At 41.0% G+C, this 12,961-nt stretch overlaps 1 protein-coding gene across 1 annotated transcript in view; it reads left to right on the top strand.

The window, feature by feature from the left end:
* Nucleotides 1–1,619: 1,619 nt before the first annotated feature.
* Nucleotides 1,620–12,961, top strand: part of LOC140729788 (cardiomyopathy-associated protein 5-like) — a 109,580-nt gene continuing 98,238 nt past the window's right edge. The window contains exon 1 of the mRNA XM_073050005.1: nucleotides 1,620–1,790. Within this exon, the coding sequence (XP_072906106.1) occupies nucleotides 1,651–1,790 (140 nt within the window). The 5' untranslated portion in view covers nucleotides 1,620–1,650. The remainder of the gene's footprint in view (nucleotides 1,791–12,961) is intronic.

Here is a 12,961-nt window from a genome sequence, read left to right as displayed (position 1 = left end):
AATTTTAAAATCTGTGTTGATTCGTTGGGAATGTAGGGAGAATAAAATAGAATGGGCCCATAAGAAACAGGAGCATAATTAGGCCATTTGACCCATCAAGTTTGCTCCACCATTCTACCATGGCTGATTTATTCCAAGGGTGGATAATCAGAGCAGATCTGATGGAGTTAGAGATTGTTTCCAAGTTGTATGACTCAATGTGAGGAAATACACTTTTTACTCAACAGTTAAAAGGGAATTCTCAACTTTTAAAGGTTGTGGAAACTATCAGTGCCTTTAAAAAGGGAACTGGATAAGCACTTGGGAAAATAATTTGTAAGATGATGGAGAAATAGATTTGATGGGTTTATTCTATTGGGAAATGTGATGATCTGAATGGCCAACTTCTATGCTGTATTAATAGTATGATTCTAACATACGGAAAATATTAGGAATAAATGGTATGCTCCCTTGGTTGTTCTGCATTAGATCCTGATATTCCTTGATTTTCTTAATAGCCAAAAATCTATTAAGTTCAGACTTATTTATTATATTGCAATCTGACCATCCATAGCCCTCTGAGTTGGAGAATTTGCAAACTCCTATATTAATTTTTTTTTAAAAAGCTTCACTTTCTGGTAGAGTGCTCATTGAAGATGTCTTCAAGTCTTAGGGGGAAAAAATACCCTCCAGCAGACTATTGTTCCGAAAGCTTTGTATTGATTTTGATCAGTTTATTTTTTCGTTTCTCTGGGGCAGACGTACACCATGACAATTATTAATGAAGTATCATCCTTCATTCAAAGGGTTAAGTTGTCTTACGTCTCATTGCAAAAAGAACAATGACGTATTGGTTGAGTTAATACATTCCTGTTGTAAAAATCATTTAAAGTGGTGCATCGCATGTCTCCAAATAAAGATCTAATTTAATCATTGGTTAATATAGTTTGACCTCACTGTTTGATTGCTAGATCATCAAACGCCACAGTTGTGTAATGTTTTGGATACTGCAATGTCTTGAGTACTTATTGGCAAGAAAAGATTGGAAATAGAATCCCCTGGGCCGAAGTTCAATAGCAGAGACTTAAATTACAAACGAAGTCTGGAGAATTCAAACTTCTCAGCCCAAAGCAGAGTTTACTTAAAAATAATATATAAAGTGCAGGAACGTTTCAGAATATTAATTTGACTTCCACGATGAAAGTGGTAACATTGGACATGGGTAAAACTTTTAAAATATGAATAAAGGATTGACAATAGAGGATTCTTTTTCACGCGCATTTACGAAGCGTAAAATAAGATCCCTGATAAAGAAATGAAGGCTGAAACGCTCTTTCATCCCTTTTTTAAAAAATTCAAGCGATTAAAGACGCTTTACAACCTACAAAGTGCCTTTCAGAAATTTAGTTACTATAGAATCGCCAGTAAGTTCACAGCAAGGACAAGGCGGCAGAATATAATCTCTCCAAATAGATAAGATGTCGATTATGTTGATCATTTACTTATTTGTAGTGGACATTAGGACCCGGGGGACGGTGGTTTCGGGAGGAAAAAGGAAGTCCTTATTGGCGGCGATATTTCTATTTAAAGATTATCCTGAGTCAGGAAACTTGGGCTCCGTAATGACCGGGCTTCGAGAATCACTCTGTTAAACTGCCGGCGTGAAAAGCAATGGAAGCGAAAATGGAAGACTTGGACGCCTGCATTTCTGCGGAAACTGATAAAATTGAGCCGGAAATATCTTCGCTAGAGGACGAAGTATGTGAAGGAGGAGTGCTGGAACCAGAGGAGGAGGAAAAACTTGGAGAAAGGTAACAGGATTTAGAAAGAAGGCTGAGGGAACGATTTTAACCATGAGACACTGTTTACATAATTTAGCAATACAGACTAGCACTGCGAAATAATGTAGAGAGAAGTGGTCAGATATGATTCTGTGGAGATCTAGATTCGTTTCGCTCACTGTTCTCGCCTGCAGTTTGGCAGTGGTGGTGTTTGCACTGCCGGCTATTTAAAGTTGACTTGGACACCAGATACGAAGGCCTCTCTGCCCCTCCTACTTGTTGTCTGTTGAAACCAAAATAATTTAGCATTAAATCGAATGTCATTGTCGAATGACAGTTTCTCCGGCAAGAACATTATCAGTTATGACTCCTTTCCTCCCACATTCTTCCCGGCAGTAACTTTCTATTGGACAGACGAGTTAGTCAAAGGACAAGTTAATATGGGGTCCCTGTCGATGACGCGATCACAAAAATAAGAACAGTAACGGATCTTTGATTTGGACAGCATTGTATGAAGTAGTAGAAGTTTTGGCTCGCTTTGAAGGGTATTAGCTGTATTTCCACCAAAATTGTAATATATCTCATCTTTAATTCCGAGTCAGGATTTAACTATGAAATTGTGTTTGGGTTGGGGGGAAGGGGGAAATTATTTGGGACGCTGGCCCTGTGTAGTTGAGACCGGAATGAGCAATAAACAGTGACAGTGTTAGCATCCACAATAAAATTAAAGGGGAACTAACTTCACCAGATGGCACATTTTTTGTTTATGTTTCTCTATCACAAGGTCCTGCCAAGATCCGAACTGGATACTTAGTAGTCCTTGAGGTGAATCTTGATATCATGGTATCTGTACCAAGTGGTTTGCAGAAGGGTCATCAGGTATCATCAAACCTATGCTTTTCTCACTACCATAAACACAAGAGATTTGCAGGTGCTGGAAATCCACAGTAACACACACAAAATGCTGGAGGAAAATCAGTAGGTCGGGCAGCACCAATGAAGAGGAATAAAGAGGCTAGCAGTTCAAAAGGTAGGATCTTTGTTTCTCTCCATAGATGGTGCCTGACCTGTCGAATTCCTCCAGAATTTTGTGTATTTTCTAATTACTTGTTTGCTACAGCTAACTAGAACTTGAGACTCCCAAAGTAAAATGGTGGTAATGTACAAAACTTTTGATGACACTATATTAGTTTAGTATAATTAGATGACCTTTTGTTTAACAACATGGTAAACCTGGGGAAAGACCAAGGTAAGTGTAACTGTCTGCCATAATGGAGTTATACACTCCAGAATGTCTGTGGGGATTGCTTCACATTGCACAACCACATTGACAGGTACATGCTGTACATCAGATAGCCATTTATGTCCATTGGCCAATTGTTGCTGGCTGCCTACTATATAGCATTTTAACTGCTCCCTCCAAAACATGTAGCTCACTGCTGCACAATATATCTCTAGTCTGCCGTCTGTCTGATCCTTGGCTAAACATTTCCTTGTTTCTGCATTATTTATAAATGTCCCTTGTTTCCAATTATTCTTGAAAAGTTTCCTTGGCCCATACTGGCCTTTTCTTGCAAGCCATTCATCACCTGACATGTGAACATGTACAGCCAGTTTTATATGGATAATTATGGCATTAGTTCTAGTCCCACAAGTGAGCTGAATATTTCAATGTTGACACATTACTTTCTACTCAACGTTCACTTGAGGTCACATATGCTTTTGGTGTATTCTTTCTAGCTATTTCATATGTCAATAGTAAACGATCTAAGTTTAGCAACAAATTTTCAAAAAATTGTTGAGTAGTACTGGACTTGCATCCTTTCTTTATCCTAAGGATAGTCTAAGTCTTTTTAGACTGTATTGGTTCTAAAAGCAACCTATATATTAAAGAGATTATAAAAATAAAGATTAGCTTTATTGTCACACATACATCGAAACAAATGGAGAGATGTGTAATATGTGTATATGGCCACCACAGTGAGAGGATTGGGCTGGGTGCAGCTGCAAGTGTCCCTGTGCTTCTGGTGCCAACATAGCATAGCCACATCTCTCTTACCCACACCCTAACTGCACATCTTTTGGAATGTGAGAAGAAACCAGAGCTCCTGGAGGAAACCTACACAGTCGCAGGGAGAACGTGCAAACTCCTTACAGATGGCGGTGGGAATTGAACCTCGACCTGCCGCTGTAAAGTGTGGTGCTAACCATGTTGTTACCATGGTATTTTTGTAATAACTTTTTCTGCTGCTGTTGATTTTATGATTCAACTCTGCATGTTGTCCATGATTTAGGGACATTCTAGATATTTAGCTTTGTGTCTCTCATGCATGCCTTAAATTGCCTGGGGTCACTTGTGGTGAATTGACCAGCATATTACTGGTAACATTTTGCTTGTGTTTTTGTGAATTTATTCTCATTGTCTTTACTCCTTAACTGATTGGCGAAGTTAAGTAACTTACTCACTTTAAACTTCCTTTCCTTTCCCTATATTCAAGTGCTGTACCTTGTCTCTGATAAAAGCAAGTTGATGAGATTCAGGTGGAGAAGTCAAGACCTTGCAAAGAGGGCTGGGCAGGGCTTCATAGCGGCAAATAATGCCAACTGTTGATGGAAGTTGCAAATCGAAGGCACATACATCCAAGTAGTTTGGGATGGTATATGAAAGCATGATGCATACAGGTAAGTTAGATGGTTACAGTCTTCTTTCAAGGGTAGGAGAGTCTAAAACTAGAAGGCATATGTTTAAGGCAAGTGAGGAAAGATTTAAAAGGGGCCCCAAGGATCAACATGGAGGATGGTGGGAATGCAGAAGAAGCTGCCAGATAAAGCTTTAGAGCTGGGTACAATTACAATATTTAAAAGGCATTTGAACAGGTAGATGCATGGAAAAAGGTTATATGGACATGGCCAAAATGCAGTTAGGAGACCAAAAGGCAAAGTTTTTAATAGATTGAAAACTGTGAGAAAGATGGTTACAACCTAAACTATTGATACTTAGTAATAGCTACTTCTCCTCTGATACCTACTTGTATTTCTATTCAGTCATTCAAATACCAGAATTAAGGCATACAGACCTCATCAAAAAAACTGTGAGGTTGTGGTTGCCATACACAAGAATCATCTACTATGGAAAGATCAATTAAAACTGATATTTTAGAGGGATCTTTTAAAAAGTAAGAATGAGTCTGACACTGGGAAAGTAAACAAGATGAGCCTTCATGCTTGTCATGAATGTGGAACCAAAAGGCAAGAATTTAGGGTTGTGCTGAACAAATTAAGAACAGATGTTCAAATGAATTTCTTTATATGTAAGATGGTTAACAACTAGAACAGATTGCCATAGAGGATGGTTGGGGCCAAGACATGGGTATTGTTTCATTGCAGCCTGATTTATAAAATGAAGGTGTCTGGCTGTATATCAAATAGGCAGAATTGCTCAGTTGACCTCAAAGGATGCTTTGAAGCATTCAGGTGCTGATATATTGTGTTTTTCTTCAGTGCATAAAATAATAATATCAGAATGGAGGAAGAGGAGCAGACCATTCAGCCCCACAAATCTGAACTACCGTTCAAAAAAGTTTGTAGCTCTCATAAAATCCTAAATCCATCCACACATCATGGTTTAATGTTGCAGGCTATCAAAATCTATCACATATTATCTATCAAGATAGCACATGCTACTTTTTCTGAGAGAGTTCCACAACTTATATCAGCCTTTGCATGGTGAACATCTCTCCAACAGACTAACATCTCTCCAAAATAATTTGGCTCTGATTTTAAGGTTATGACCAATCACTTTGTGGAAACTATTACAAAATGGGATAATGCTGGAGGACTGGGAAATGCCCCTTTGATCCAGTTTCCCTTCAAGCAGGAATGATTGCTCTTTAATTATCTCCAATTCCATTCAAAGTCTATAAAACCTGAATCCAGAATAAACTATTTTCTTATCTGCTTCACATGTTATTTTTATTGTTGCACAATTCATTGGAAAGTAAGGAGCTGGAAAAGCTGTTTGATGCATCTTGATGACCCTATTTAAAATGGCGTGAAATTTTCTTGCCAACCTTTAATGTCTCATACAGGGTACCGAGCAAAAGTCTTAGATATATATCAGCTAGAGTGCCTAAGATATTTGCACAGTACTGTATTTGTCAACATAGAGCAGAGAGTGAGTTTAAAAATCTGGCGGGAGCAAAAGATGTTGGGAATGGTGAGGGTGGAGTGCCGCAGGAGGGGTGTGGGACAGGTGACAGAGAAGGAGTGCCAGGACAGGAGTGTGTTGGTAGTGTGGGTGCAGACACACTCAGCCCTGAGACACCAGGCAAGATCATTTGATTCCAAACAATTGGTTTATTGATCATTACAGAATGTCTCTCTGGTGGATCCTGCTTCCTCCCCACTCCCGGCCTGCTTCCTACTCTCAGTCCACAACAGAGACCCGTATCAGAATCAGGTTTATCATCACTCACATATGTCATTTTTTTTTTGGCAGCAGCAGTACAGTGCAATACATAAAATTACTATAGTACTGTGCAAAAGTCTTAGGCTTCCTGGCTGATATATTGTATGTGCCTAAGACTTTTACATAGTATGGAAGGCAATTTTATTTTCTCTCATCTTTCTTTAATCAGAATTTTTAACTGTATGGTTAATGTCCTTATAATCTTTAATTCCCCATCTCAGTTTTAATCCACCTCCCAAGGAGAAATTGATGACAATTATTTTCATATCAACTAGGCTGATCTTAGAAGAGTTAACATTTTGCTTCGGTTTAATGAATTTATCCTTATGGCTTTTACACTGTAATGGATTGGCCAAGTTAAATAATTCACTTACTTTAAACTTCCTTTCCCTATGTTAAAGAGCTGTACCTTGTCTCCATTCAGGATTCCGAGTGTCAACAGAATTTAATTCAGAAGTAAACTTAGATCAAATGCTTAAAGTAATAATTGATTTTCAATGTCTTGGGTGAAGACTTCTCATCCAGACTGATGAAGTCTTGACCTGAAATGTCAACTGTCCATTTCCCTCCATAGATGCTGTCTAACCTGCTGAGTTCCTCCAGCATACCGTCTGCTGGTATCTGTCTCTATAAATTAAAGAGCAGATTGATTCCTTTTGTGAAAGGATAAAGTGAGAGGTAATATTTAAACAACTGAGTTTATATTTCTTCATCTCTTCACAGATGAGATGAGGACTACCCAGCCTATAGAAGATTTATGATCATCTGTTTGTACTGTGAAATGTTAGTAATGTTACCTACGTTTAAACATATTAACCCAAATCTGTGTACATCTGCAATATAATTCTAGGTAAGATATAAAATAAAAGCAGAAAATGCAGGAAATCCTCACCAGGTTAAGTAGCATCTGTGGAAAAACAGAGGTAATATTCCATGTGGATCACATTTCTTCAGATCTCAGGAAAGTTAGAAAATCAGTGTCCTTCTGAAATGGGAAAATCAGAGTTAAGTTGCAGTGAAGGATAGAGAAAAGGAAACAATTTACTGTAGTGGAGACCAAACGAATCAGAGTCATGTTTAATATCACTGGCATAAATCGTGAAACTTCTTTTGCAGCAGTGGTGCAGTACAATACATAATAAAAATGATAAATTACACAATGTATGTGTGTATGAAAATGTGTATATCTACACACACAAAAAGAGAGCAAGTCCATTCAGAAACTTGATAGCAGAGGAGAAGAAACTGCTCCTGAAACATTGAGCGTGTATCTTCAGGCTCCTATACCTCCTTAATGTTAGCAATGAGAAGAGGGCATGTGCTAGGTGATGGTTTGGGGGGTGGGGTGGTCCATAGTGATAGATGGTGCCTTGTTGAGGTATTGCCTTTAGAAGGTGTCCTTAATGCTGGGGAGGCTAGTGCCCATAATGGAGCTGGCTGAGTTTACAGCTTTCTGCAGCTTTTTCCAATCCTCTGCAGAGGCCCCTTCATACCAGAAGGTGATGCAACCAGTTAGAGTATTCACCACAGTACAACTGTTAAAATTTGCAAGTGTATTGGATGACATACCAAGTCTCCTCAAACTCCTAATGAAAAATAGCTGCTGTCATGCCTTCTTTGTAATTGCATCAATATGTTGGGCCCAGGACAGATCCTCAAAGATGTTGCCACACAGGAACTTGAAACTGCTCACACTTTCCACTGCTGAGGACTGTTGTATATTCCCTTGATTTCCCCTTCCTGAAGTCGGCAGTCAATTCCTTGTTCTTACTGATGTTTGTTTGTTTATTTAGGGATAGAGTGTGGAATAGGCCCTTCTGACCTTTCAAGATGTGCCACCCAACTCTGATTTAAACCTAGCCTAATCATGGGACAATTTACAATAACCAATTAGCCTACCTGTTACTTCTTTGGACTGTGGGAGCAAACCAGTGCACCCGGAGAAAGCCCACAGAGACAAAACAGAGAGACTCCTTACAGAGGACGCCAGTATTGAGCTCTGAACTCCAACATCCTGAGCTGTAATAGCATCACGCTAACTGTTGCATTACCTTGGCGTTGACATCACTGAACCAGCTGATCTGTCTCGCTCCTGTGTGCCTCCTCGTCATCGTCTGAAATTCAGCCAACAATAGTTGTGACATCGGCAAATTTATAGATGGCCTTAGAGCTGTGTCTAGCCACATAGTTGCATGTGTAGAAAGAGTACGGCAGTGGGGTAGGTCTGTGTCTATGAGGTGCACCAGGTGTTGATTGTCAGCGAGGAGGGGATGTTATTTCTGATCTGCACAGACTGTGGTCTCCCAGTGTGGAACTCAAGGATCCAGTTTCAGAGGGAGATACAGAGGCCCAGGTTTTGAGGCTTGTTGCTTAGAACTGAAGGTATGATGCTGTTGAATGCTGAGCTGTAATCAATAAACAGCAGCATGACACGGGTTTTACTATAGTCCAGGTGCTCTAAGGCTGAGTGGAGAGCCAATGAGATTCCATCCGGTGTAGCCTATGGTGGCGATAGGCAAATTGCAGCAGGTCCAGGCCCTTGTCTAGAATCAACTCCTGCCTAAGCATGGCCAACATCTCAAAGCACTTCAAAACAGTGGATGTTAATGCCGCTGGGCGATGGCTGTTGAGGGAGCTCACCAAGCTCTTCTTGGGCACTGGTATGATCCGAGCTCGTGGAAACCTCCAGAAGCAACAGTGAGAGATTGAAGATGTCCTTGAAAACTTGCGCCAGTTGGTTGGCACAGGTTTTCAAAGCCCTGCCAGGTACACCATCAGGGCCTGACGCCTTGTGAGGGTTCACCCTCTTGAAAGATGTTCTGACGTTGGCCTCCGAAACAGAGATTACAGGGTCACAAAATGCTGCAGGGATTTGCATAGTTGCAGTTTTATTCTCCCTTTCAAAGTGTGCATAAAAGGCATTGGGCTCAACTGGGAGTGAAACATTACAGCCATTCCTGATGTTAGGCTTCACTGTATGGGAAGAAATGGCTTGCAAGCCCTGACAGAGCTCACTTGCAACTGATTGAATTGGTAGCCTCTATTGGAATTGTTTATTCACTGTCAAATAGGCTGCCATAGGCTGTACCTGGGCTTTTTGTATAGTTCAGGATCACCAGCCTTGAATGCCACAGATCTTGGCCTCAGCTAACTATGAATCTCCTGGTCCATCCACATTATTTGGCTTGGGTAAGTCCAGTATGTTCTCAAAGGCACACACTCATCCACACAGGTCTTGAAGTCAGTGATAACTGTGGCATAATCTTTCAGAATATGAAGAATAATTCTTGAATATTGTCCAGTCCACCGGCTCAAAGCAGTCCTGCAAGTGCTCTGCCTCTGTTGACCATATCTTCTTGGTCCACACCACTGGTACTGTGATCCTTAGTCTCTGGCTATAGTAATAATACAACCAGGTGATTGTCTACTTAAAAGCAATATGTTTCAACAGGAATAGCCACAGTATGAAATATGTACAAGATTCTGCCCTAACATCCTAAATTAGAGTCTGATAGATAATGGAATGGAGAAATGCATACTGTTCAAATATATATTGTATTGTATATTGTTCAAATTTCAAAGTAAAATTTATTTTCAGAGTACACACGTCACCACATACAACCCTGCGATCCTTTTTCCTGCAGGCATACTTAGTAAATCTATAGAATGGTAACTGTAAACAGGATCAATGAACAAAAAATTGTGCAAATGAAAATAATAATAAATGGCAATAAATAAAAGCATGAAATAACAAAATAAAGAGTTGGTAAAGCGAGGCCATTGGTTGTGGAAACACCAGAAAAAGAATAAATGTATTTATCTCCTTTTGTTCAAGAACGAGATGATTGAGGGGTAGTAACTGTTCTTGAACCTGATGGCAGAAGTGAGATAAGAGCATGGCCTGAGTGGTGAGGATCTTGGATGATGGATGCTGCTTTTCCATGGCAACGTTTCACATAGGTGTGCTCAATGGTTACACTGTAATGATGCGGATAGGCTTTTTCCATCAAGAGTAGGGGAGATTCAAACAAGAGGTGACTAGTGGGGTACCGCAAGGCTCAGTGCTGGGACCCCAGTTGTTTACAATATATATTAATGATTTAGACGAGGGAATTAAATGCAGCATCTCCAAGTTTGCGGATGACACGAAGCTGGACGGCGGTGTTAGCTGTGAGGAGGATGCTAAGAGGTGACTTGGATAGGTTAGGTGAGTGGGCAAATTCATGGCAGATGAAATTTAATGTGGATAAATGTGAGGTTATCCACTTTGGTTGCAAGAACAGGAAAACAGATTATTATCTGAACGGTGGCCGATTAGGAAAAGGGGAGATGCAACGAGACCTGGTTGTCATTGTACACCAGTCATTGAAGGTGGGCATGCAGGTACAGCAGGCAGTGAAAAAGGCAAATGGTATGTTGGCATTCATAGCAAAAGGATTTGAGTACAGGAGCAGGGAGGTTCTACTGTAGTTGTACAATGCCTTGGTGAGACTGCACCTAGAATATTGTGTGCAGTTTTGGTCCCCTAATCTGAGGAAAGACATTCTTGCCACAGAGGGAGTACAGAGAAGGTTCACCAGATTGATTCCTGGGATGGCAGGACTTTCATATGAAGAAAGACTGGATCGACTAGGCTTATACTCACTGGAATTTAGAAGATTGAGGGGGGATCTTATTGAAACATATAAAATTCTAAAGGGATTGGACAGGCTAGACGCAGGAAGATTGTTTCCAATGTTGGGCAAGTCCAGAACGAGGGGTCACAGTTTAATGATAAAGGGGAAGCCTTTTAGGACCGAGGTGAGGAAAAACCTATTCACACAGAGAGTGGTGCATCTGTGGAATTCTCTGCCACAGGAAACAGTTGAGGCCGGTTCATTGGTTATATTTAAGAGGGAGTTAGATATGGCCTTCGTGGCTAAAGGGATCGGGGGTATAGAGAGAAAGCAGGTACAGGGTTCTGAGTTGGATGATCAGCCATGATCATACTGAATGGCGGTGCAGGCTCGAAGGGCCGAATGTCCTACTCCTGTACCTATTTTCTGTGTTTCTATGTTTCTAAGAAGACATGAGTTGAGAGTTAGGGGGCAAAAGTTTAAGGGTAACACGAGGGGGAATTTCTTTACTCAGAGAGTGGTAGCTGTGTGGAATGAGCTTCCAGTGGAAGTGGTAGAGGCAGGTTTGGTATTGTCATTTAAAGTAAAATTGGATAGGTATATGGACAGGAAAGGAATGGAGGGTTATGGGCTGAGTGCAGGTCAGTGGGACTAGGTGGGGGTAAGCATTCGGCACAGACTAGAAGGGCCAAGGTGGCCCTTTGTTATATGGTTATGGTTGGGAGGGCTTAACCTGTGATGTACTGGGCTAAATCCACTATCTTTTGTAGGATTTTCTGTTCAAAGGCATTGGTGTTCTCATACCAAGCCATAATACAGTCGGCCAGCACGCTACCCACCACACATCTATAGAAGTTTGCCGAGGTTTTTGATGACGTGCCGAATCTCTGCAGACTCCTGAGGAAATAAAGGCACTGCCATGCTTTCTTTGCAATTATATTTATATGATGGGTCCAGGACAGGTCCGCTGAGATAGTGACACCCAGGAATTTAAAATTACTGACCCTCTCCACCTCTGATCACAATCAGTTCTTTGGTATTATTGACATTGAGTGAGAGATTGTTGTTGTTACTCAGCCAAATTTTCAATAGCATACCTCTTGTATGCTGATTCATCGCCCCCTTTGATACAGCCCACAACAGTGGTATCATCAGCAAACTTGTATATGGTGTTGGTACTGTACTTAGCCACGCAGTCTCATAGGTGTAAAGTGATTAGAGTAGGGGGCTAAGCACACAGCCCTACCATGCACCTGTGTTGATGAAGATTGAGGAGATGTTTTTCCCAGTCCAAACTGACTGGAGTCTGTAAGTGAGGAAATCCAGGATCAAATTGCACAAGGGGGTATTGAGGCCAAGGTCTCAGAATTTATTGATTAGTTTTGAGAGGATGATGGTATTGAATACTGAGCTGTAATCAATAAGGAGCATCCAACGTATGCATCTTTGCTGTCCAGATGTTTCAAGGCTGAGATGGCATCTGCTGTAGACTTGTTGCTTTGGTAGGCAAATTGGAGAGGATCCAAGTCGCCACTCAGACAGGAGCTGATATGTTTCAACACCAGCCTCTGGAAACACTTTGTCACTGTGGATGTCAGTGCCATTGCTGATAGTCATTTAGACAGTTTACCACACTCTTCTTGGGCACCAGTTCAATTGAAGGCTGCTCGAAGCAGAGGGGTGCCACACACTGCCGGAGTGGGAGGGTGAAGATATCTGAGAACGCATCAGCCGTTTGGTCATCATAGGTCTTCAGTACTTGGCCAGGTACTCCATCTGGACCGGAAGCTGTACTCGAATTCACTCTCTTGAAGGCAGCCTGCATGTCGTCTTCAGATACTGAGACCAAAGGATCATCAGGAAACTTGCGGGTGCACGAAGGTTCCTCCCAGTTCTGGTGGTCAAAGCAAGTATAGAAGGCATTGAGTTCATCTGGAAGTAAAGCTCTGCTGTCCCCTATGTCCTAGCTTTGTAGAAGGATATGGCATTCAAACCCTGCCACAACAGTTGTGTATACCTCATTGATTCTAGTCTAGTATGGAATCTCTACTTAGCCCAAGAGATGGCTTTCCGGAGATCATAATGGCACCTCTTGTAGCATCTGGCTGTCAGCAAAT

The sequence above is a fragment of the Hemitrygon akajei genome, chromosome 6, assembly GCF_048418815.1.
Source record: "Hemitrygon akajei chromosome 6, sHemAka1.3, whole genome shotgun sequence".
Lineage (NCBI taxonomy): Eukaryota > Metazoa > Chordata > Chondrichthyes > Myliobatiformes > Dasyatidae > Hemitrygon > Hemitrygon akajei.
The sequence above is the reverse complement of the archived record's forward strand: the minus strand, read 5'-3'. Positions and strand labels throughout refer to the sequence as shown.